This window comes from Oncorhynchus mykiss, chromosome 2 (assembly GCF_057628025.1).
Source record: "Oncorhynchus mykiss isolate SJ-2025 chromosome 2, ASM5762802v1, whole genome shotgun sequence".
Lineage (NCBI taxonomy): Eukaryota > Metazoa > Chordata > Actinopteri > Salmoniformes > Salmonidae > Oncorhynchus > Oncorhynchus mykiss.
The window spans coordinates 67,366,262-67,391,599 of NC_143023.1; the positions used below are offsets into that span (position 1 = coordinate 67,366,262).

General features: G+C 44.5%; 1 protein-coding gene across 4 annotated transcripts in view; it reads right to left on the bottom strand.

The window, feature by feature from the left end:
* si:dkey-246g23.2 (solute carrier family 66 member 2) overlaps positions 1-25,338 on the bottom strand; it is a 73,576-nt gene that overhangs the window by 29,159 nt on the left and 19,079 nt on the right. For 2 of the 4 annotated variants that reach the window (XM_090205793.1, XM_090205804.1), the window contains exons 4-5: positions 3,169-3,385; positions 1,663-1,775 (exon numbers count right to left, since the gene is read on the bottom strand). In XM_090205793.1, coding sequence (XP_090061919.1) covers positions 1,663-1,775; positions 3,169-3,385 — 330 coding nt within the window. The remainder of the gene's footprint in view (positions 1-1,662; positions 1,776-3,168; positions 3,386-25,338) is intronic. The other 2 variants (XM_021569669.3, XM_021569676.3) reach the window with 1 other exon arrangement.

Sequence of the window (25,338 nt, forward strand, 5' to 3'; positions counted from 1 at the left end):
GTATTGTGTGTAGATTGATGAGGGGAAAAATTTGTAACGTAACAAAGTTGTAACGTAACAAAATGTGGAAAATGTCAAGGGGACTGAATACTTTCCAAAATGCAATGTAGAACGCTATAGACTCATCAGCTCCCACTTTCTCCCATTGTGCTCTTTAAAACAAACTATTCTGGGGAAGTACGGTAAAGCTTCATAATGTAAAATAATGTGACAAGATGAAATTAACTCAATCTGCTTTCTCTCGTAACATATTGCACAAGTTGACTGCAGGTATTTACTTAAAAAGTAGTTAGAAACATTAAAAAGTATTAAAAAACTTCCAATAAATAGTTTCAATGGTATTGATGGTATATGAAAACCATCCCATAGGTATTTCCAAATACCCTGGTATACGGTATACTGCCCAACCCTACTGTAGTCCAAATACAATCAGTTACATTTCTCCTCAAGACAGAATAACCATACTATGAGACAGCAGTCACAGCTCAGCACATTAACAGAAGCTATCCTTCCTCGTCCGTCCTCAGTTCCATGTAGATAAGTCAGAGTGGAGACATGCTTCAGGCAGCACAGCCTTTTATGAGGCAAATTAACCATCAAGAGCACAGTTTAAGCATGCAACGGAGGAATGAGGGCTCATTTATATGGTTTCCAACTGTAATTCATATTTTATATTAACACAATAAATATGTCACAGCCCTAGTGCTAGACTGTAATGTCTTTGTCCTTGACGTGATTGCACCGTGGCTCTGGGCGGCAACTTGCTCACCCAATCAGTGAGAACATGAGGCCCGGTTCATCTCTGTCTCTGGGTGTCTCTACAGTGGTGGATCAGTGGGTAGCATGCTCTCTCAGTGTGTTATTCTAGTACTATAGCTACTATCACTACTATGCTCACCTAAGTGTGGTCCCTCTTTCTAGGAGGCCAGCCTCTGTTCCGTATTGCCTCGCTTAACTTCAGGGTCAGCTTCAGCATGTGAAGTAAACAAAAAAGTGTTAAAGAAATCAAAATATATTTTATATTTGAGATTCTTCAAAGTAGCCACCCTTTGCCTTGATGGCAGCTTTGCACACTCTTGGCATTCTCAACCAGCTTCATGAGGTAGTCACCTGGAATGCATTTCAATTAACAGGTGTGCCTTCTTAATGCATTTGAGCCAATCATTTGTGTTGTGACAAGGTAGGAGTGGTAAACAGAAGATAGCCCTATTTGGTAAAATACCAAGTCTATATTATGGCAAGAACAGCTCAAATAAGCAAAGACAAACGACAGTCCATCATTACTTTAAGACACGAAGGTCAGTCAATACTGAACATTAACAACTTTGAAAGTTTCTTCAAGTGCAGTTGCAAAAACCATCAAGCGCTATGATGAAACTGGCTCTCATGTGGACAGCCACAGGAAAGGAAGACCCAAAGTTACCTCTGCTGCAGAGGATAAGTTCATTAGAGCTAACTGCACCTCAGATTGCAGCCCAAATAAATGTTTCAGAGTTCAAATAACAGACATCTCAAAATCAACTGTTCAGAGGAGACCGTGGATCAGGCCTTCATGGTCGAATTGCTGCAAAGAAACCATTACTAAAGGACACCAATAATAAGAAGAGACTTGCTTCGGCAAAGAAACATGAGCAATGGACATTAGACTGGTGGAAATCTGACCTTTGGTCTGATGAGTCCAAATGTTAGATTTTTGGATCCAACCGCTGTCTCTTTGTGAGACGCAGAGTAGGTGAACGGATGATCTCCGCATGTGTGGTTCATCTGTATGCCATCTGTAAATACGAAATTACGAGCCTTGTTGGTTAAGCCACAGAAAAAGTTAGCAACCTTCCCACTAGCCATGATTGGCTGATATAAATTAGTGGGCTGGACATGCCGAGAGAGGAGAGCGGATTGGTCTGCCATATTGAAGGCTGCTGTCTATTTGAGCTCGTCAGTCTGTGTTGGTAATCCTGTCAAACACTGCTTTTTTATGTATTGTGTAGTGGAGCTGCATAAGTGTTGCTCTCCACTTTCTGGAGGATCAAGTTTTGAAATCTGTGGAATTAGAGTATGATAGCTAAAGAGATGGAGAAAACACCTGTCTCCGGATTACATCTTCAAACTAAGGGCAACTGTGGTATGGCATTCCTGACAGGGAGAAGCGTTCATCATGCATGATGATGTATACAGGTAAGATAGTCTAGCAATAGCTATCTACCTTTTTAGATATTACACGTTTTTAATTTTGACAGAAAGTGGTTTCATTTCAAGCTAAAGTGTACTGTTAGCTAACTAGCTAACATTAGCTGGCTGGCTCCCTAGCTGACGTTACTATTTGTTTCTCAGAGCTGTTTGCTTTTCTAGTTAGAGTCTAATGTTAGCTAGCTCCCAACACTGTGGCATTGTTGGCACTTTGTTCATTGTTGTTTAACTACCTAATGTCAGCTGGCTGGCTCGTTAGCTAACATTACGTGTGTGATCTTAAACGCTGTTTACCTAGCTAGATTCATGGTTTACCTTGCTAGCTAGCTAGCTATATGTCTTAAGCTAAAGTGCACTGTTAACTAGCTAGCTAACGTTAACTGGCTGGCTCCCTAGCGTATTCTATTCTACAATGTAGAAAATAATACAAATAAATGAGTAGGTGTGTCTGAAATGTTGACTCCTACTGTATACACACCCACACACACGACAGACAGACCAGGTGAAAGCTATGATCCCTTATTGATGTCACCTGTTAAATCCACTTCAATCAGTGTACATGAAGATGAGACAGATTAAAGGATTTTTAAGCCTCAAGACAATTGAGACATGGATTGTGTATGTGCGCCATTCAGTGGGTGAATGGGCAAGACAAAAGATGTCAGTGCATTTGAACAGAGTATGGTAGTAGGTGCCAGGCACACTGGTTTGAGTGTGTCAAGAATTGCAACGCTGCTGGGTTTTTCACACTCAACAGTTTCCCGTGTGTATCAATAATGGTCCACCACCCAAAGGACATCCAGCCAACTTGATACAACTGCATCCCTGTTGAATGCTTTCGACATCTTGTCAAGCCCATGCCCTAAGGGCAAAAGGGGCTGCAACTCAACATTAGGAAGGTGTTCCTAATGTTTTGTAAACTCAGTGTACCACACAGAGGTTTCATGGAGTGTGTGCCAGCCTGCCAGGCCACTCACTCACCTCATGCCGCGGGTGGAGTGGTTGTGGAAGTTCTGCAGAAGCTGTGGCACCCCCAGCATGGCCTCAAACAGCACGGCCAGGGAGCCCAGGCCCTCCACGAACAGCACAGAGTCCAGCAGGAGAAGGGTGAGGAAGGCACACAGCACCGTGAAGGCAAAACAGAATAGCAGGTAGTCCTCAAACGCACTCCAGCTCCAGAAGTAGCGCAGGTCCAGATCTAAGAGAGGGGGGGAGAGAAGGGGGAGGAAGAGAGAGGGAGTGATAGAGGGAGAAGGGGAGGGGGAGAGATACCTTCATTAGAAAATGCACCATCACAGACATTCATTGAACACACCACACAAATCAATAGATTGCAAGTAAGTGAATGAAACAGAGACTCAGAAGCTTTTTCATCAAATCAAAAACAATCTGGCTCTGGACCCTGCAAGTGTCATCACTGGGCCCTTTCCACCACGTAGAGCCAATACAAAGCTATAGAGAGCTATTCCTTAAATCATTTAACCAGATTGTGCTTTCAAGCTCTGCTTTTTCAAAGTAAAGTCAAATGTAGCCGTTGAGGCGAAGCCTACACTCTGACCAATGAGAAAGGGACGCAACATGGCAGCAGAAAGAAAATGTGGTCACAGACCGAGAGCTCTTTTCTCACTGTAACAAATATTCATTATTCAGATATTCTAAGAATATTTAAACTTCCATCCATTATTTTCTGTTTGCACTGGCAGCCCAATAGGGTCGGCCTACTGTATATAGTAGCAGAGCCCTAGAGAGAAGACTGTTCACAGAAAATAGAGGCATTTAAATACAGTTCCAGATCTGCTTCAGTGACGTTATTATTGCCATTGTTCATCTAACTGTATTCTAATGTAATTCATGGACAAACAACCTAAAAGGAGAGAGAATGAGGAAGACTGCATGACATAAAGCCAAGAACAGTCAGAAAGAGAGAGTACTAAAGAGACCCCCCTGAGGGTCACAAGCTGAAATAAGAGTGGCTAGGAGTGACCTAAAATCCAGAGACAAACATGCATACAGTGTCAGAGGTTCTCTGTCTGGTAATGGTATATATAGGACCAGTCAGCTCTTCACAAGACATACCACATGATCAATGGCCTCATATTCCTTTGAAATTACTGGAGAGGGGGGAATAGAATGAGCTGACATCAGCTGAATGGGATTGATAGTTAAATAAGAGCCCATTTGTTAGTGAGCCGACTGGACTGTGACCTTCCATATAGGAAGTGGTTGTGTTCCGCGTATTGTCATTAGGTTCTGCATTCTGAGCACCTGCACACAACACACGGCAGCACCTGCCAGGGGGAACAGTGGCGACGGTGGGACACACCTGTCAGGAACACAGACCGCTACACACCACCTCCGTTGCCGGGCCCACGGCACTGTGGAAGAGGCAGAGTGAGACGTCTCATAGCGAGCACCGAGCAGCGTGCATGATTAATGATTACGCTCCTACAGATCCAACACAGAGATAGGATCTGGGGGGAGGGGGGGGGGGGGCAGGATGGATGAAGAACAGAGAGGGGGACAGGACGCGTACACTCGCTTATGACAGCACGCACACGCATACGCACACACAGTGTCGCGTCCGTCCTTGCAGGGAGGGCCAGGGCCCACCACCATGAATAATATCTGTAGAGCCAGACGCTGACACTGATAGAATCTGAACAGGGCCTAGCAGAGAGGCCTTACTAAAAAAATAATCCTCCCAGGACTTCATTTCCACCTGCATAAAATTCTGATTTTACACGCTGATTTTCCTCAGTCAGCAGTGGGACTGATTGGCCTCTCATTAGGAAACACTAGACCACTGTCCTGTCTCATATTACACAAGTAGGTATGTTACTGCACATACTCAACATGGAAACAAAACATACAATATGTTTCCTCTTCAAGCTTCACCTCTTTCACGTCAGACTTTACATAGGAACACTGCAGAGCCCAAAAAGTCATTAAAATCTTGCCCCTAGTCAAAATGTAGGATTTTTTTGTATTCATCAAGTTGAATTTGAACGAATGTGACAGGGGGTTTCGATTACAGCTGTATTACAGCATCTGAGACTGACTGGGTACCAGACAGACTGACATGGACATAACTGCTGATCAGAGAGCAGTAATGTGCGCCTGAAAGTGGCTCTACTCAAATTCTACCGGAGAAAGAAAATGTACTGTACCCTTCTCATAAGCTCTTTGAATATTCTGAACAAGGACAAAGACCGTGCTGATATAGCTATGTTATTAAGCTTATATTCAATTAAGCAGCTCTAAGTACACCGATTAAATTGGAATTAAAATACAATTTCTAAATCATTTAGCCATTCAGGCATATCCATATTTGCATTTTGCTATATATATTAGATGACTGCAGTACTATTCTATTGTATTGTGGCCCTGCTGCAGTGTCCTATGGTTCTGACCTGGGTCAGTCACACATCAACCCCTGCCTGTGTTCAATTAACATTTATTCAAATAAATAATGAGGACTGATTTGCATTATATGTCATTATAATATTCATACACATGGTAGTACACAATTTTATCCTGGAAGATAATTTCACAGGCAACACAAACCAAGGCAATCACATCCCTGAATGCTCACTAAAGCAGGTCATGTTAGATGGGCCTTTTCAAGATACTTTCCATAAAAGTATGGTTAGGATTTGTCCTCGACTCCTTTTCTGAGGTAGCCTACAAGACAGACACAGTCACCTAACCTACTACAATAACAAATGTTTCTATTCTGTCAGAGCAGCAGAGATAGACTAGTATATTTGACAATGTGGATTGCAATGACCTCATTGGCCAAACAGGTTAGAACTGATCAATCAATCATCCAGAATCCTCCCAGAACACATCCTGGTAAAGGCCTGTGCAGCACTCTGACGCCTCCCAGAACACATCCTGGTAAAGGCCCGTGCAGCACTCTGACGCCTCCCAGAACACATCCTGGTAAAGGCCCGTGCAGCACTCTGACGCCTCCCAGAACACATCCTGGTAAAGGCCTGTGCAGCACTCTGACGCCTCCCAGAACACATCCTGGTAAAGGCCCGTGCAGACGCCTCCCAGGACACATCCTGGTAAAGGCCCGTGCAGCACTCTGACGCCTCCCAGAACACATCCTGGTAAAGGCCCGTGCAGCACTCTGACGCCTCCCAGAACACATCCTGGTAAAGGCCCGTGCAGCACTCAGACGCCTCCCAGGACACATCCTGGTAAAGGCCCGTGCAGACGCCTCCCAGGACACATCCTGGTAAAGGCCCGTGCAGCACTCTGACGCCTCCCAGAACACATACTGGTAAAGGCCTGTGCAGCACTCTGACGCCTCCCAGGACACATCCTGGTAAAGGCCCGTGCAGACGCCTCCCAGGACACATCCTGGTAAAGGCCCGTGCAGCACTCAGACGCCTCCCAGGACACATCCTGGTAAAGTCCCGTGCAGCACTCTGACGCCTCCCAGAACACATCCTGGTAAAGGCCTGTGCAGCACTCTGACGCCTCCCAGAACACATCCTGGTAAAGGCCTGTGCAGCACTCTGACGCCTCCCAGAACACATCCTGGTAAAGGCCCGTGCAGACGCCTCCCAGGACACATCCTGATAAAGGCCCGTGCAGCACTCTGACGCCTCCCAGGACACATCCTGGTAAAGGCCCGTGCAGCACTCTGACGCCTCCCAGAACACATCCTGGTAAAGGCCCGTGCAGCACTCAGACGCCTCCCAGAACACATCCTGGTAAAGGCCCGTGCAGCACTCTGACGCCTCCCAGAACACATCCTGGTAAAGGCCCGTGCAGCACTCTGACGCCTCCCAGAACACATCCTGGTAAAGGCCCGTGCAGCACTCTGACGCCTCCCAGAACACATCCTGGTAAAGGCCCGTGCAGACGCCTCCCAGAACACATCCTGGTAAAGGCCCGTGCAGCACTCTGACGCCTCCCAGAACACATCCTGGTAAAGGCCCGTGCAGCACTCTGACGCCTCCCAGAACACATCCTGGTAAAGGCCCGTGCAGCACTCTGACGCCTCCCAGGACACATCCTGGTAAAGTCCCGTGCAGCACTCTGACGCCTCCCAGAACACATCCTGGTAAAGGCCCGTGCAGACGCCTCCCAGAACACATCCTGGTAAAGGCCCGTGCAGCACTCTGACGCCTCCCTGAACACATCCTGGTAAAGGCCCGTGCAGACGCCTCCCAGGACACATCCTGGTAAAGGCCTGTGCAGACGCCTCCCAGGACACATCCTGGTAAAGGCCTGTGCAGACGCCTCCCAGAACACATCCTGGTAAAGGCCCGTGCAGACGCCTCCCAGGACACATCCTGGTAAAGGCCCGTGCAGCACTCTGACGCCTCCCAGAACACATCCTGGTAAAGGCCCGTGCAGCACTCTGACGCCTCCCAGAACACATCCTGGTAAAGGCCCGTGCAGCACTCTGACGCCTCCCAGAACACATCCTGGTAAAGGCCCGTGCAGCACTCTGACGCCTCCCAGAACACATCCTGGTAAAGGCCTGTGCAGCACTCTGACGCCTCCCAGGACACATCCTGGTAAAGGCCTGTGCAGCACTCCGACGCCTCCCAGAACACATCCTGGTAAAGGCCCGTGCAGCTCTCTGACACCTCCCAGGACACATCCTGGTAAAGGCCTGTGCAGCTCTCTGACGCCTTCCAGAACACATCCTGGTAAAGGCCCGTGCAGCTCTCTGACACCTCCCAGGACACATCCTGGTAAAGGCCTGTGCAGCACTCTGACGCCTCCCAGAACACATCCTGGTAAAGGCCCGTGCAGACGCCTCCCAGAACACATCCTGGTAAAGGCCCGTGCAGCACTCTGACGCCTCCCAGAACACATCCTGGTAAAGGCCCGTGCAGACGCCTCCCAGAACACATCCTGGTAAAGGCCTGTGCAGCACTCTGACGCATCCCAGAACACATCCTGGTAAAGGCCCGTGCAGACGCCTCCCAGAACACATCCTGGTAAAGGCCCGTGCAGCACTCTGACGCCTCCCAGAACACATCCTGGTAAAGGCCCGTGCAGACGCCTCCCAGGACACATCCTGGTAAAGGCCCGTGCAGCACTCTGACGCCTCCCAGAACACATCCTGGTAAAGGCCCGTGCAGCACTCTGACGCCTCCCAGGACACATCCTGGTAAAGGCCCGTGCAGCACTCTGACGCCTCCCAGAACACATCCTGGTAAAGGCCTGTGCAGCACTCTGACAACTCCCTGAACACATCCTGGTAAAGGCCCGTGCAGCTCTCTGACGCCACACAGAGTGAAAAACTATAGACTGCGGAAGGAGGAAGTAGGCAGGTCAATGCACTCCTCATCTAAATAATGACTTTTTAATGAAGGCCGGATGGTAATTAGACAGGGGTCAGACTGGGTGATGCGGTAATCACACCCCGAGAACGCCTGCCACCTTGGTAACGTTCTGACAGAGCAGCAGCTGGAATGTGCATTCAGAAAAGTATTCAGATCCCTTGAATTTTTACACATTTGTTGGTATTACATCCTTATTCTAAAATGGATTACATTTAAAAAAAACAATCCTCATCAATCTACACACAATACCTCATAATGACAAAGTTAAAACAGGATTTTAGAAACAGAAATACCTTATTTACATAAGTATTCAGACCCTTTGCTATGAGACTCGAAATTGAGCTCAGGTGCATCCTGTTTCCATGTATCATCCTTGAGATGTTTCTACAACTTGATTGGAGTCCACCTGTGGTAAATTCAATTGATTGGACATGATTTGGAAAGGCACACACCTGTACATAAGGTCCCACAGTTGACAGTGTATGTCAGAGAAAACACCAAGCCATGAGGTCGAAGAAATTTGAAGAACACAGGGAGAAGTTTAGAACCACCAAGACTCTTCCTAGAGCTGGCTGCCCGGCCAAACTGAGCAATCAGGGGAGAAGGGCCTCGGGTCAGGGAGGTGACAAAGAACCCAATGGTCAATCTGACATCTCCACTGAGGAACACTGGAGCCCTGGGAGAACCTTCCAGAATGAGAACCATCTCTGCAGCATTCCACCAGTCAGGCCTTTATGGTAGAGTGGCTAGAAGGAAGCCACTCCTCAGTAAAAGGCACATGACAGCCTGCTTGGAGTTTGCCAAAAGGCACCTTAAGGACTCTCGGACCATGAGAAATGGTTTGCTGAAACCAAGATAGAACTTTCTGGCCTGAATGCCAAGTGTCACGTCTGGAACAAACCTGGCACCATCCCTACAGTGAAGCATGGTGGTGGCAGCATCATGTTGTGGGTATGTTTTTCGGCAGCAGGGACTGGGAGACTAGTCAGGATCAAGGCAAAGAAGAACAGAGCAAAGTACAGACAGATCCTTGATGAAAACCTGCTCCAGAGCGCTCAGGACCTCAGACTGGAGTGAAGGTTCATCTTCCAACAGGATAACGAAACTAAGCACACAGCCAAGACAACGCAGGAGTGGCTTCAGGACAAGTCTCAATGTCCCTTAGTGGCCCAGCCAGAGCCCAGACTTGAACCCGATCGAACATCTCTGGAGAGACCTGAAAATAGCTGTGCAGGCACACTCCCCATCCAACCTGACAGAGCTTGAAAAGATCTACCAAGAAAGTGAGAAACTCCTCAAACAGGTGTGCCAAGCTTGTAGCGTCATACCTAAGAAGAGGCTGTATTCACTGCCAAAAGGTGCTTCAACAAAGTACTGAGTAAAGGGTCTGAATTTTTATTTCATCTTTATTTAACCAGGTAGGCTAGTTGAACAAGTTCTTATTTGCAACTGCGACCTGGCCAAGATAAAGCAAAGCAGTGTGACACAGACAACAACACAGTTCTACATGGAGTAAACAATAAACAAGCCAATAACACAAACAAGTCAATGACACAGTAGAGAAAAGAAAGTATATATACAGTGTGTGCAAAAAGCATGAGGAGGCTGGCAATAAACAGGCCATAGGAGCGAATAATTACAATTTAGCAGATTAACACTGGAGTGATAAATGAGCAGATGATGATGTGCAAGTAGAGATACTGGTGTGCAAAAGAGCAGAAAAGTAAATCAAATAAAAACAGTATGGGGATGAGGTAGGTAGATTGGGTGGGCTATTTACAGATGGACTATGTACAGCTGCAGCGATCGGTTAGCTGCTCATTTTTTATTTCATTTCATTTTTTTTTAAAAGTTTTTTTGCAACATTTTCAAAAAAACTGTTCTTGCTTTGTCATTATGCGGTACTGTGTGTAGATTGATGAGGGAAAATTGTTTATCCATTTTAGAATAAGGCTGTAACATAACACAATTAGAAAAAGTCAAGGGGTCTGTAATACTTTCCAAATGCACTGTGTAGAACAGTCCCTATTATAGAGTTGTCAGTTCATTTATATGTTCTAAAGTCTTCATATTGGAAAGCATAAAGTAAACATTATCACAACAATCCTTTAATGGTCTTTGTACACACATTCATGGCATAGACTTGGTTCAAGACAGAGATACAAAAACAGAGGACAAGGTCATTCCTCAACAACAGCCTTTGACCACTGTCTAGCTGTCCAGTCACGAGCCAAATGAGAGAAAAAAAACACCACCAGGCATAGTCAAGGTGACATTGCCATTTCTATATCTTCGACAAGAAAAGAGCCTTGTCTGGAAAGTGGTCTGATAGATAGATTCAATTGTCTGACCAGAAATACCTAAACTCACCCCCCTCAGCCTTTTCTCAGATTATCTATTATTTACACCGGTCTTATCTGACCAGGAAGTCTTCTATTGATAATGTGTCTGCTGGGTAGCAGATAATTCACAGGCGTCATATCGAGCAGGACCTGCTAGTCCCTCTGTGCATTTTCCCTTATCAGGACCCTCCTCACTGCTCCAGCTGCTCACCTGGTGATCACTATCACACAAGTCACCTTCACATGGATTAAGTGTGTGTGTGTGTGTGTGTGTAAACACACCAGCAATAAGAATTGACCAAACCTTGTCTACTAGGCTCTTTGTTGACTGTTATGCCTACCTCTTAGAATGCTAAAAACGTACAGAGCAGTACACTACACGCTTGACCACCCTCCTTCACCAAGGTCAATCCTCTGTGTTCAACCACTCCTCTCTCCTATCCTGATGTCATCCTCTAAACATGCAGCTGGCCTGCCTACCCCGGCTGATGTTCAAATAAAACATACCTCACAGTGCAGTGTGCAACATGCCGCATCACCTCACACTCTCCTCCCTCCACACACTGCTATTACAATCGGTCTGCCCTGCGCCTACATAACAGCCTTCCCTCTAACCACTTCTACAAGAGCACAGCAAGATTACAGCCTCATCCATTTGTGAGTTTTACCTGAACTCTCCTGCCATACAGGGAATGATGAGTCATTAAACTCTATTTATTTAACTCTAATCTCTATATTCTCGTTTCCACATTGTTCCCGATTGTGTGCTATTACAGTGAAGTGTCCTGGGGGGACAAAGGGAGCATGGGCTGTAATGTCACCGTGACCTTATGGTCAGGAGAAACATTATGGAAAAGTCACCATTTTATCCTTACCTACAACATGCCTTTCTGGAGAAAAAAAATTATAATTCCTAGCCCTGAGGGGGAAAAATAAAAATAATACTTTTTCAACAATGTTTTGAGGGCAAGTGGTAGCTGGGGAGTCAGTAATGACTTAGTATGGGTAGAATCAGGACAAGACAAGGACAGAGACAATAAAGGGCTTTTATCTCTAGTTCTCTGAGCTAAATGGAAGTTACACAGCAGGATTAAGACTGCAGGATGATGAGAGCGTGAGAGACAGAGCGACAGAGCGCGAGCGATAGAGTGCGAGAGCGACAGAGCGCGTTGAGCGACAGACAGAGCGTGTTGAGCGACAGACAGAGCGCGTTCAGCGACAGACAGAGCGCGTAGAGCGAAAGACAGAGCGAGCGAGAGAGAGAAAAAAGCAGTTCTGATAAGAGTTACATAAGAACAATGCAAGCCAGACAGTGAGTGGCTTCAAGGGCAAAGCATAACAGCAACACACGCACTGCAGCAGGGTTTCCTACCGCAGCTGGGTTTCCTACCGCAGCAGGCAGATGACACCAGCCAGGCTCCAGACTCTAATCTATACAATGCCAAGCTACACACCTGACTGGGACCCATTTAGGGCCAACTAACTAACTTATAAACTCATTTATGTCTCAAGCTCTGTCAGGTTGGATGGGGAGCGTTGCTGCACAGCTATTTTCAGGTCTCTCCGGAGATGTTTGATTGGGTTCAAGTCCGGGCTCTGGCCAGGCCACTAAAGGACATTCAGAGACTTGTCCCAAAGCCACTCCTGCGTGGTCTTGGCTGTGTGCTTAGGGTCGTCGTCCTGTTGGAAGGTGTACCTTTGCCCCAGTCTGAGGTCCTGAACACTTTGGAGCAGGTTTTCATCAAGGATCTCTCTGTACATTACTCCATTCCTCTTTCCCTCTGTCCTGACTAGTCTCCCAGTCCCTGCAGCTGAAAAACATCCCCACAACATGATTCTGCCACCACCATGTTTCACCATAGGGATGGTGGCAGGTTTCCTTCAGACGTGATGCTTGGCATTCAGGCCAAAGAGTTCAGTATTGGCTTCATCAGACCAGAGAATCTTGTTTCTCATGGTCTGAGAGTCCATTAGGTGCCTTTTGGTAAACTCCAAGCGGGCAGAGGAGTCAACACTACCATATAGACCTGATTGGTGGAGTGCTACAGAGATGGTTGTCCTTATCCCATCTCCACAGAGGAACTCTGGAGCTCTGTCAATGACCATCAGGTTCTTGGTCACCTCCCTGACCAAGGCTCTTTTCCCCCGATTGCTCAGTTTGGCAGGTGGCCAGGTCTAGGAAGAGTCTTGGTGGTTCCAAACTTTTTCCTGTGTTCTTGGGGACAATCAATGCTGTAGACATTTTTTTGTACCCTCCCTAGATCTGTGCCTCGACACAAACCTGTCTCAGAGCTCTACGGACAATTCCTTCGACCTCATGGCTTTGTTGTTGCTCAGACATGCACTGAACAGTGGGACCTTATTTAGACTTTCCAAATCATGTCCAATCAATTGAATTTACAAGTGGGCTCCAATCAAGTGGTAGAAACATCTCAAGGATGATCAATGGAAACAGGATGCACCTGAGTTCAACTTTGAGTCTCATAGCAAAGGGTCTCAATACTTATGTAAATAAGGTACATGTATGTTTAAAAAATATATATACATTCGAAATATAACAATTTTCCCTTTATCATCATGGGGTATTGTGTGTAGATTGGTGAGGTGTAAAAAAATTATTACATCGATTTTAGAACAAGGCTGTAAAGTAACAAAATGTGGAAAAAGTGAAGTGGTTTGAATACTTTCCGAATGCACTGTAGTTGCAATGCAAAATGACTAGTTGATTTGGGAAAGAGGGATGGCTGGAGGGGGTTGGGGAATGAGTGAAAGCAACATCAAAGATTAAGGGAGAGAAATAAAGTATAAGTGACATTACATTACATGGGGAACGAGACAATAGTGTGGAGGTATGCCAACTACTCTGATCTTGCTTCAATGTCAGTCTAAAATGGACAATTAAAACAAAAATATAAATGCACCATGTAACAATTTAAAATATTTTACAGAGTTACAATTCATATTAGGAAATCAGTCAATTGAAATAAATGAATTAGGCCCTAATCGGGGCATTCAAATGTTCATTCAAATTGCCATCGATAAAATGCAATTGTGTTTGTTGCCCATAGCTTATGCCTGCCCATACCATAACCCAACTGCCACCATGGGGCACTCTGTTTCAACGTTGACATCAGCAAACCGCTTGCCCACATTGCCCATTCACGTTGTCTGCCAAACCGGGATTCATCCGTCAAAGCACACTTCTCCAGCATGCCAGTGGCCAACAAAAGTGAGCATTTGTCAGGTCAAGACCCTGGTGAGAACGACGAGCATGCAGATGAGCTTCCCTGAGATGGTTTCTGACAACAAAAATGATTTGGTTGTGCAAACCCACAGTTTAATCGGTTGGCTGGTCTCAGACGATACTGCAGGTGAAGAAGACTTATGAGGTCCTGGGCTGGTGTGGTTACACAGAGTCTGCAGTTGTGAGGAAGGTTGGACATACTGCCAAATTCTCTAAACAATGAAGGCGGCTTATGTTAGAGAAATAAACAAATGATCTGGCAACAGCTCTGGTGGACATTCCTGCAGTCAGCATGCCACAATTGCACACTCCCTTAAAACATCTGTGGAATTGTGTTGTGTGACGAAACTGCACATTTTAGAGTGGCCTTTTATTGTCCTTAGGACAAGGTGCACCTGTGTAATGATCATGCTGTTTAATCAGCTTCTTGATATGCTACACCTGTCAGGTGGATGTATTGTCTTGGCAAAGGAGAAATGCTCAGTAACAGAGATGTAAACAAATGGGTGCACAAAATTTGAGACAAATAAGCTTTGTATGGAACATTTCTGGGATTTTTTTATTTCAGCTGATGAAACATGGGAACAACGTTTTACATGTTGTGTTTATATTTCTGTTCAGTATATATTCCGGTCAGACGGTGGGGCAGTGGGGGTTACAGCAGTTAGGCCTCCGTTATTCCCTCCCTCCCGGGGCAACCACAGAGCATCATGGAGCAATGAGACAGCAAGGACATGGTGGTGGACGATGGGATGGGGGGGCGGCGTTCTCTGACAATGGCTTGGGACGATCACATCACCAACCAAGACATATTGAGGACAGTGGGGTCAGACATTGAGGACAGTGTGGCCAGTTTATTCTGGTGGATGTGGACATATCCTTTACCATTCCCCTGCATGACAAATCATAAGCGGTTGCCTCAATCTTGTCAGCCTTTCTGTCTGAATCTCTAGAACTCCACCAAACTGTATATTTTTTATGCCTTTTTCACTCCTCTGTCTCTCTACTTCCCTCTGGCATTTTCCATCCTCGCTCCATTAACAGGGGTTGCATAGCATAGACAATAGGCGCTTCCTTATGTCCGAACAGTTTTTTTAAGTTCTCTGCATTCCCTGTTCAGTCTGTCAGTTCTGGCATATATTATTCTTACTTTGATCTGAAACAGCATTCTGAGATTGGGACAGAGTTCAGCCAATTGATGCGTCAAGTGTGTGTGTTGGATCCTTCCTGCCAATAGAGCTAATTAATAGGAGCTTGTCAGGGTCAAGGGGCTGGAGGCACCACACTACTCTGCCTAATCACACCCTTACTGGGTATCAGCGCCAATGCAAGGTTAGAGCAGCCCACTGTAAAATGCCAGACTGGCGTTACACTAAACCGGACCTGATATTTCTGGGACACAGACTCTGGAAGGTGTTGTGTTTCTTAGAGTGAGAGGTTTGTATGGAGGGCTGGGTGCTGCTCAGGGCTGTTCTCAGTGAGCTCAGTGAGCCCAGTGTGAGACAAGGTGGAGGAGACGGGAGACGTTCAACGCCTCAGGGAGAGCCCTAGGCGCAAACAGTGCTGGACATTTTTCAGCCCATTTTTGCGTCACAACCAAAACCCACAAAAACAGTCACCAGACATCTTGCGTCCACGTGCACGAACCCACACACACGCACCCTCACCGCTTCACAATTCTTTTGCCAGACATATCACAGCTGTTATACAGTACAGAGGCAAACACCATACAGAGATGGGCTTTTATGGGCCATCTAATGAAATAGAGATCTTTTCATTTCCTTTTGATGGCTGCAGGTGTAGTCTAATAAGGGGTGTCAAACTCATTCTGCTGGTTTTTGTTTTTTCCTTTCAATTAAGACAAATCAGGTGAGGGAAGTTCCTTACTAATTAGTGACCGTAATTAATCAATCAAGTACAAGGGAGGAGCAAATATCAAAGTTTATTGTTATAGCAGGTGCAGCAAAATGTTAACGTAGAATGTCTCACCAATACAAATTTCACTTTTTTTTTATTTTTTTATCTAAACAAGGAATAACAATCCATAGTAGATAGTGAACATGTGTGAGAATCCAGAATATGTGGTGTGTATATGTGGTGTGTATAGACAGTATATAACTCGGAAAATAAAATGATATGTACAGAAGCAGGTATATTAGAATGAGCTGTGAGCGAGAATACAGTATATACATACAGTGAGTAAACAACAGTAAATAAACAGAATATGAAGTGACCAGCGTTCAATGACTATATACAGTGCCTTGCGAAAGTATTCGGCCCCCTTGAACTTTGCGACCTTTTGCCACATTTCAGGCTTCAAACATAAAGATATAAAACTGTATTTTTTTGTGAAGAATCAACAACAAGTGGGACACAATCATGAAGTGGAACGACATTTATTGGATATTTCAAACTTTCTTAACAAATCAAAAACTGAAAAATTGGGTGTGCAAAATTATTCAGCCCCTTTACTTTCAGTGCAGCAAACTCTCTCCAGAAGTTCAGTGAGGATCTCTGAATGATCCAATGTTGACCTAAATGACTAATGATGATAAATACAATCCACCTGTGTGTAATCAAGTCTCCGTATAAATGCACCTGCACTGTGATAGTCTCAGAGGTCCGTCAAAAGTGCAGAGAGCATCATGAAGAACAAGGAACACACCAGTTAGGTCCGAGATACTGTTGTGAAGAAGTTTAAAGCCGGATTTGGATACAAAAAGATTTCCCAAGCTTTAAACATCCCAAGGAGCACTGTGCAAGCGATAATATTGAAATGGAAGGAGTATCAGACCACTGCAAATCTACCAAGACCTGGCCGTCCCTCTAAACTTTCAGCTCATACAAGGAGAAGACTGATCAGAGATGCAGCCAAGAGGCCCATGATCACTCTGGATGAACTGCAGAGATCTACAGCTGAGGTGGGAGACTGTCCATAGGACAACAATCAGTCGTATATTGCACAAATCTGGCCTTTATGGAAGAGTGGCAAGAAGAAAGCCATTTCTTAAAGATATCCATAAAAAGTGTTGTTTAAAGTTTGCCACAAGCCACCTGGGAGACACACCAAACATGTGGAAGAAGGTGCTCTGGTCAGATGAAACCAAAATGTAACTTTTTGGCAACAATGCAAAACGTTATGTTTGGCGTAAAAGCAACACAGCTGACCACACCATCCCCACTGTCAAACATGGTGGTGGCAGCATCATGGTTTGGGCCTGCTTTTCTTCAACAGGGACAGGGAAGATGGTTAAAATTGATGGGAAGATGGGTGGAGCCAAATACAGGACCATTCTGGAAGAAAACCTGATGGAGTCTGCAAAAGACCTGAGACTGGGACGGAGATTTGTCTTCCAACAAGACAATGATCCAAAACATAAAGCAAAATCTACAATGGAATGGTTCAAAAATAAACATATCCAGGTGTTAGAATGGCCAAGTCAAAGTCCAGACCTGAATCCAATCGAGAATCTGTGGAAAGAACTGAAAACTGCTGTTCACAAATGCTCTTAGTCATTTAGGTCAACATTGGATCATTCAGAGATCCTCACTGAACTTCTGGAGAGAGTTTGCTGCACTGAAAGTAAAGGGGCTGAATAATTTTGCACGCCCAATTTTTCAGATTTTGATTTGTTAAAAAAGTTTGAAATATCCAATAAATGTCGTTCCACTTCATGATTGTGTCCCACTTGTTGTTGATTCTTCACAAAAAAATACAGTTTTATATGTTTATGTTTGAAACCTGAAATGTGGCAAAAGGTCGCAAAGTTCAAGGGGGCCGAATACTTTCGCAAGGCACTGTACATTGAGCGTATAAAACATTAGGAACACCTGCTCTTTCCTTGACATACTGACCAGGTGACAGCTATGATCCCTTGATGTCACTTGTGCTTCTACACCTGCATTGCTTGCTGTTTGGGGTTTTAGGCTGGGTTTCTGTACAGCACTTTGAGATATCAGCTGATGTACGAAGGGCTATATAAATACATTTGATTTGATTTGATTTAAATCCACTTTAATCAGTGTAGATGAAGGGGGGGAGACAGGTTAAAAAATTATTTTTAAGCCTTGAGACATGTGTGCCATTCAAAATATTTAAGTGCCATTGAACAGGGAATGGTAGTAGGTGCCAGGCGCACTGGTTCAAATCAAATCACATTTTATTTGTCACATACACATGGTTAGCAGATGTTAATGAGAGTGTAGCGAAATGCCTGTGCTTCTAGTTCCGACAATGCAGTAATAACCAACGAGTAATCTAACCTAACAATTTCACAACAACTACCTTATGTAAAGGAATACAAGTGTAAAGGAATGAAGAAAATGTACATACAAATTTTATGAATGAGTGATGGTACAGAACGGCATAGGCAAGATGCAATAGATGGTATTGGGTAAAATATGAGATGTGTAATGTAGGGTATGTAAACATATAGAAGTGGCATTGTTTAAAGTGGCTAGTGATACATGTATTACATCAAGATGGCAAGATGCAGTAGATGGTATAGAATACCGTATATACATATGAGATGAGTAATGTAGGGTATGTAAACATTATATGAAGTGGCATTGTTTAAAGTGGCTAGTGATACATTTTATCAATTTTACATTATTAAAGTGGCTGGAGTTTTTATTTTTTATTTTACCTTTATTCATCTAGGCAGGTCAGTTAAGAACAAATTCTTATTTTTAATGATGGCCTAGGAACAATGGGTTAACTGCCTTGTTCAGGGACAGAACGACAGATTTGTACCTCGTCAACTCGGGGATTTGAACTTGCAAACTTTCGATTACTAGTCCAATGCTCTAACCACTAGGCTACCCTGAGTCAGTATGTTGGAAGCAACCACTCAATGTTAGTGATTGCTATTTAACAGTCTGATGGCCTTGAGATAGAAGCTGTTTATCAGTCTCTCGGTCCCTGCTTTGATGCACCTGTACTGACGTCGCCTTTTGGATGATAGCGGGGTGAACAGGCAGTGGCTCGGGTGGTTGTTGTCCTTGATGATCTTTAACCTCTTAGAGCTCTAGGGGCGCTATTTCATTTTTGGATAAAAAACGTTCCCGTTTTAAGCGCGATATTTTGTCACGAAAAGATGCTCGACTATGCATATTCTTGACAGTTTTGGAAAGAAAACACTCTGAAGTTTCAGAATCTGCAAAGATTTTGTCTGTAAGTGCCCCAGAACTCATTCAGGCGAAACCAAGATGATGCATCACCCAGGAATTAGCAGAATTTCTGAAGCTCTGTTTTCCATTCTCTCCTTATATGGCTGTGTTTGCGCAAGGAATGAGCCTACACTTTCTGTCGTTCGCCCAAGGTCTTAGCAGCATTGTGACGTATTTGTAGGCATATCATTGGAAGATTGGCCATAAGAGACTACATTTTCCAGAGGTCCGCCCGGTGTCCTTTGTCTAAATTTGTGCGTAATCTTCAGGTGCGGGCATTTTCTCCTGGGATTCAGGAGAGAAAGCATTTTTCCAAGAACGATGTATCAATGAAGAGATATGTGAAAAACACCTTGAGGATTGATTCTAAACAACGTTTGCCATGTTTTCAGTCGATATTATGGAGTTAATTTGGAAAAAAGTTTGCGTTTTGAGGACTGAATTTATGGATTTTTTTTGGTAGCCAAATGTGATGTATAAAACGGAGGTATTTCTAATACACAAGGAATCTTTTTGGAAAAACTGAGCATCTGCTATCTAACTGAGAGTATCCTCATTGAAAACATCAGAAGTTCTTCAAAGGTAAATGATTTTATTTGAAGGCTTTTATGTTTTTGTTAATGTTGCGTGCTGGATGCTAACGCTAATGCTAACGCTAAATGCTAACGCGAAATGCTAACTCTAGCTAGCTACTTTTACACAAATTATTGTTTTCCTATGGTTGAGAAGCATATTTTGAAAATCTGAGATGACAGTGTTGTTTACAAAAGGCTAAGCTTGAGAGATGGCATATTTATTTCATTTCATTTGCGATTTTCATAAATAGTTAACGTTGTGTTATGCTAATGAGCTTGCTGATAGATTTACACAATCCTGGATACAGGGGTTTTTTCATAGCTAAACGTGACGCAGAAAACGGAGCGATTTGTCCTAAACAAATAATCTTTCAGGAAAAACTGAACATTTGCTATCTGAGAGTCTCCTCATTGAAAACATCTGAAGTTCTTCAAAGGTAAATGATTTTTTTGAATGCTTTTCTGTTTTTTTGTGTAAATGTTGCCAGCTGAATGCTAATGCTAAATGCTACGTTAGCCATCAATACTGTTACACAAATGCTTGTTTTGCAATGGTTGAGAAGCATATTTTGAAAATCTGAGATGACAGTGTTGTTAACAAAAGGCTAAGCTTGAGAGCTAGCATATTTATTTCATTTCATTTGCGATTTTCATGAATAGTTAACGTTGCGTTATGGTAATGAGCTTGAGTCTGTATTCACGAACCCGGATCCGGGATGGGGAGATCAGAAAGGTTAAGGTCTTCCTGTGACATCGGGTGGTGTAGGTGTCCTGGAGAGCAGGTAATTTGCCCCCGGTGATGCGTTGTGCAAATCTCACTACCCTCTGGAGAGCCTTACAGCTGTGGGCAGAGCAGTTGCCGTACCAGGCGGTGATACAGTCCGACAGGATGCTCTCGATTGTGCATCTGTAAAAGTTTGTGAGTGCTTTTGGTGACAAGCCAAATTTCTTCAACCTCCTGAGGTGAGGTCTAGGGTGTCAGGTAGGTAGGGTGGAGGTGATATGGTCCTTGACTAGTCTCTCAAAGCACTTCATGATGACGGAAGTGAGTGCTACGGGGCAGTAGTCATTTAGCTCAGTTACCTTAGCTTTCTTGGGAACAGGAACAATGGTGGCCCTCTTGAAGCATGTGGGAACAGCAGACTGGGATAAGGATTGATTGAATATAACACAATCGTAAACACACCAGCCAGCTGGTCTGCGCATGCTCTGAGGACGCGGCTGGGGATGCCGTCTGGGCCTGCAGCCTTGCGAGGGTTAACACGTTTAAATGTTTTACTCACATCGGCTGCAGTGAAGAAGAGTCCGCAGGTTTTGGTAGCGGGCCGCGTCAGTGGCACTGTATTGTCCTCAAAGCGAGCAAAAAAGGAATTTAGTCTGTCTGGGAGCAAGACATCCTGGTCCGCGACAGGGCTGGTTTTCTTCCGTGATTGACTGTAGACCCTGCCACATACCTCTTCTGTCTGAGCCATTGAATTGCGAACCTACTTTGTCACTATACTGACGCTTAGCTTGTTTGATTGCCTTGCGGGGGGAATAGCTACACTGTTTGTATTAGGTCATGTTTCCTGTCACCTTGCCCTGATTAAAAGCAGTGGTTCGCGCTTTCAGTTTTGCGCGAATGCTGCCATCAATCCACGGTTTCTGGTTTGGGAATGTATTAATAGAAGCTGTGGGTACGAGATCGCCGATGCACTTGCTGATAAACTCACTCACCGAATCAGCGTATTCGTCAATGTTGTTGTTTGGCGCAATGCGGAACATATCCCAGTCCACGTGATCGAAGCAATCTTGAAGCTTGGAATCAGATTGGTCAGACCAGCGTTGAACAGACCTGAGTGTGGGAGCTTCCTGTTTTAGTTTCTGTCTATAGGCTGAGAGCAACAAAATGGAGTCATGGTCAGCTTTTCCGAAAGGAGGGTGGGGGAGGGCCTTATATGAGTCGCAGAAGTTAGAATAACAATGATCCAGGGTTTTACCAGCCCTGGTTGCACAATCGATATGCTGATTGAATTTAGGGAGTCTTGTTTTCAGATTAGCCTTGTTAAAATCCCCAGCTACAATGAATGCAGCCTTTGGATATGTGGTTTCCAGTTTACATAGTGTCAAATTAAGTTCGTTCAGGGGCATTGATGTGTCTGTTTGGGGGGGAATATATGCGGCTGTGATTATAATCGAAGAGAATTCTCTTGGTAGATAAGTCAGGTGAACAGAAGGACTTGAGATCCTGTATATTGTTATGATCACACCACGTCTCGTTAATCATAAGGCATACCCCCCCACCCCTCTTCTTACCAGAAAGATGCTTGTTTCTGTCTGCGCGACGCGTGGAAGAAACCAGCTGGCTGTACCGACTCCGATAGCGTGTCTCGAGTGAGCCATGTTTCCGTGAAGCAAAGAACGTTACAGTCTCTTATGTCTCTCTGGAATGCTACCCTTTGAGTGTTAACTGCAACGCTGCTGGGTTTTTCATGTTCAACAGTTTCCTGTGTGTATCAAGAATGTTCCACCCCCCAACTTGACAACTGTGGGAAGCATTGGCGTCAACATGGGCCAGCATCCCTGTGTAACACTTTTGACACATTGTAGAGTCTATGCCCCAACTAATTGAGGCTTCTGAGGGCAAAAGGGGGTGCAGCTCAATATTAGGAAGGTGTTCCTAATGTTTGTGTACTCAGTGTACATGGGGCTTAGTCTCAAGGTGCAGGGCTGAGTCCCAGGCAGGTAGCCGGCTAGTGATGGCTGTTCAACAGTCGGATGGCCTGGTGATAGGCGTTCCTCAGTCTCTCCTTCCCGGCTCTGATGCACCTGTACCGTCTCTGTCTGCTAGATGGTGGCAGAGTGAACATACCTTAGTTCGGGTGGATGAGGTCTTTAACGCCTTGTTCATAGATTTGTCTAAAGCGTTTGACGCTGTAGACCATGCAATACTTTTGGGTAAACTGTCGTCAATAGGACTGGGATTGAATTGACTCGGAAATCCTTGAAGATCATCGGTTGGCGACCACTGGTCCAGGGTGTCAGGCAATATAAGAGGTGATATGGTCCTGAACTAGCCACTCAAAGCACTTTGTGATGACCGAGATGAGTGCTATGGAACGATAGTCACTTAGTTCAGTTACCTTCGCTTGCTTTGGTAAAGGAACAATGATGGACATCTTGAATCAAGTGGGGACAGCAGACTGGGATAGAGAGAGGTTGAATATGTCCGTGAACACTCCAGCCAGCTGGTCTGCGCATGCTCTGAGGACGCGGCTTGGGATGCCGTCCAGGAAAGCAGCCTCGTAAGGGTTAACACACTTGAAACTTCTACTCACATTGACTACAGAGAATGGGAGCCCACAGTCCTCATAAGCATAAACTCTGTTTTCCTCGATGCAGGCAAAGAAGGTGTTAAGTTTGTGTGTATGTATCTCTCTGCCTTTTAAATTTGGAAATTAGTACTTCCAGTATCAAATCTGTTGAAGATTTGAGAAAATGGTAGCGAGAGGAGAACAGCGAGCAGTGTGGTGTGTGGCAGTAGGATGATCTCGGCAGGTGTCCAGGGGCTCCCTGTGTGCAATGTGTGATGAGGTTATTTAAAATGAGGCATCCAGAGAGGTGAGGGTTCAGCCTGAGACATACACTAGCAACTTCCCAGAATCAGAACAGGAAAAAAAATTGAAATACTCCATTACTTCAAGAACAGATGAGAACTTGTGGTTTGACACAAGGCGAGCAGTCTTTGCCGCTGAACACCATATTATGTTTGACATTTTTGACAGACTAAAGTTTGACCCAACACTGACCCTGGTTGAATGGTCAGCCATGCTTTGCCTCATTTACTTGTCTGTTTCAGCTGGTAGAGGAACGGGCTTCTGATAAAATAAATTGAACACTCATAAACACTTATAAACGTGACCTGTGGAATGCACATGTAATTTAGACTTCGGAGCACTAGTGCCCATCATAATACATTAAAATGGCTTGTGGTTACATCTGTACATCATTGTTTCAAGTCCAGTGCTCTCAGGCTATTATATTTGTATCATTTCTGTGGCACACATCACAAGCAAAGTCAGTTGTATCATTTTACTTTGGCTATTTCAGCCACACCTGTTGCCGACAGGTAGGGGTGCAAAGGGTCGGAAACTAACTAGTAAATTTCTGGTATTTTCCATGGGAAGTTAAGCTAGGGAATTTAGGGAGTTTTGCTTAAATTCAAATAAGTTATAAGCTAACAGTCAACCTTTTTTTGTGGGATACACCAAGGACTACATGCTTTCTGTTAAGTTTTGATTACAATACTGGGTGGGGTGAATATATTTTATGACATACATAATTTTTTGTTGACTAGTAAATAGTAGCCTACAGGAAAGTGTGTTTAAATCATTTCTAACTTAACAATTTCTGCTAGTTAGTTTTTGCTACCTTGTGGGTTTTAGCTTGCTTGAACCTGCTAACTGAGTAGTGTTAATTCACCTGTTTCCATACATGTTTCATGTAAAAACATTTCCTTACCAATGAGTTGTTTAACTGCTTAACTATTTATCTGTACATGGAATTGTATTTGTTGTTTTTTTAAACTCTTTTTTTCTAATCTTTACAGGAAAATCTGATGTGTGGAGACATTTAGCTGCTGCTAATGTAGAAGGAAAAGCTGTGTACATTTGCAAATACTGTGCCAAATCATATGAGAAGAATGCAACAAAGCAGAATCATGCAGAATCATCTGGCCAAGTACATATAAAGTTCCCTCAGCACTCACAACAAGCAACCTGACAAAAGTCCCTCTACTTCGATTCGAGGTGAAAGTGATGAAGCAGACACCTTATCGATAGCAACATCCCACGGTCCTCCTGGAATAAGACGTTTTTTTGACTCAATGGAGGAACGTAGTCAGAGAAATGCTGATGAATGTCTTGCTCAAGCTGTGTATGCAACTGGTTCACCTCTGATGCTCACAGGCAATATATAACGGAAGAGATTTCTGAATATTCTTCGCCCAGCATACACCCCTCCAACCAAACATGCTTTATCTACTAAATTGCTGGATGCAGACTTCAACAGAGTTCAAGTGAAGGTCAAGCAAATCATAGAGAAAGCAGACTGTATTGCAATCATCTCTGATGCGTGGTCGAATGTTCATGGGCAAGGAATAATTAACTACATAATCTCCACCCCTCAACCAGTATTCTACAAGAGCACAGACACAAGAGACAACAGACACACCGGTCTCTACATTGCAGATGAGCTGAAGGCAGTCATCAATGACCTTGGACCACAGAAGGTATTTGCACTGGTGACAGACAATGCTGCGAACATGATGGCTGCTTGCTTCAGCCCTCACATCACACCCATTGGCTGTGCTGCCCATGCATTGAATCTGCTCCTCAAGGACATCATGGCACTGAAAACAATGGATACACTCTACAAGAGAGCCAAGGAAATGGTTAGGTATATGAAGGGTCAACAAGTTATAGCAGCAATCTACCTCACCAAGCAAAGTGAGAAGAATAAGAGCATCA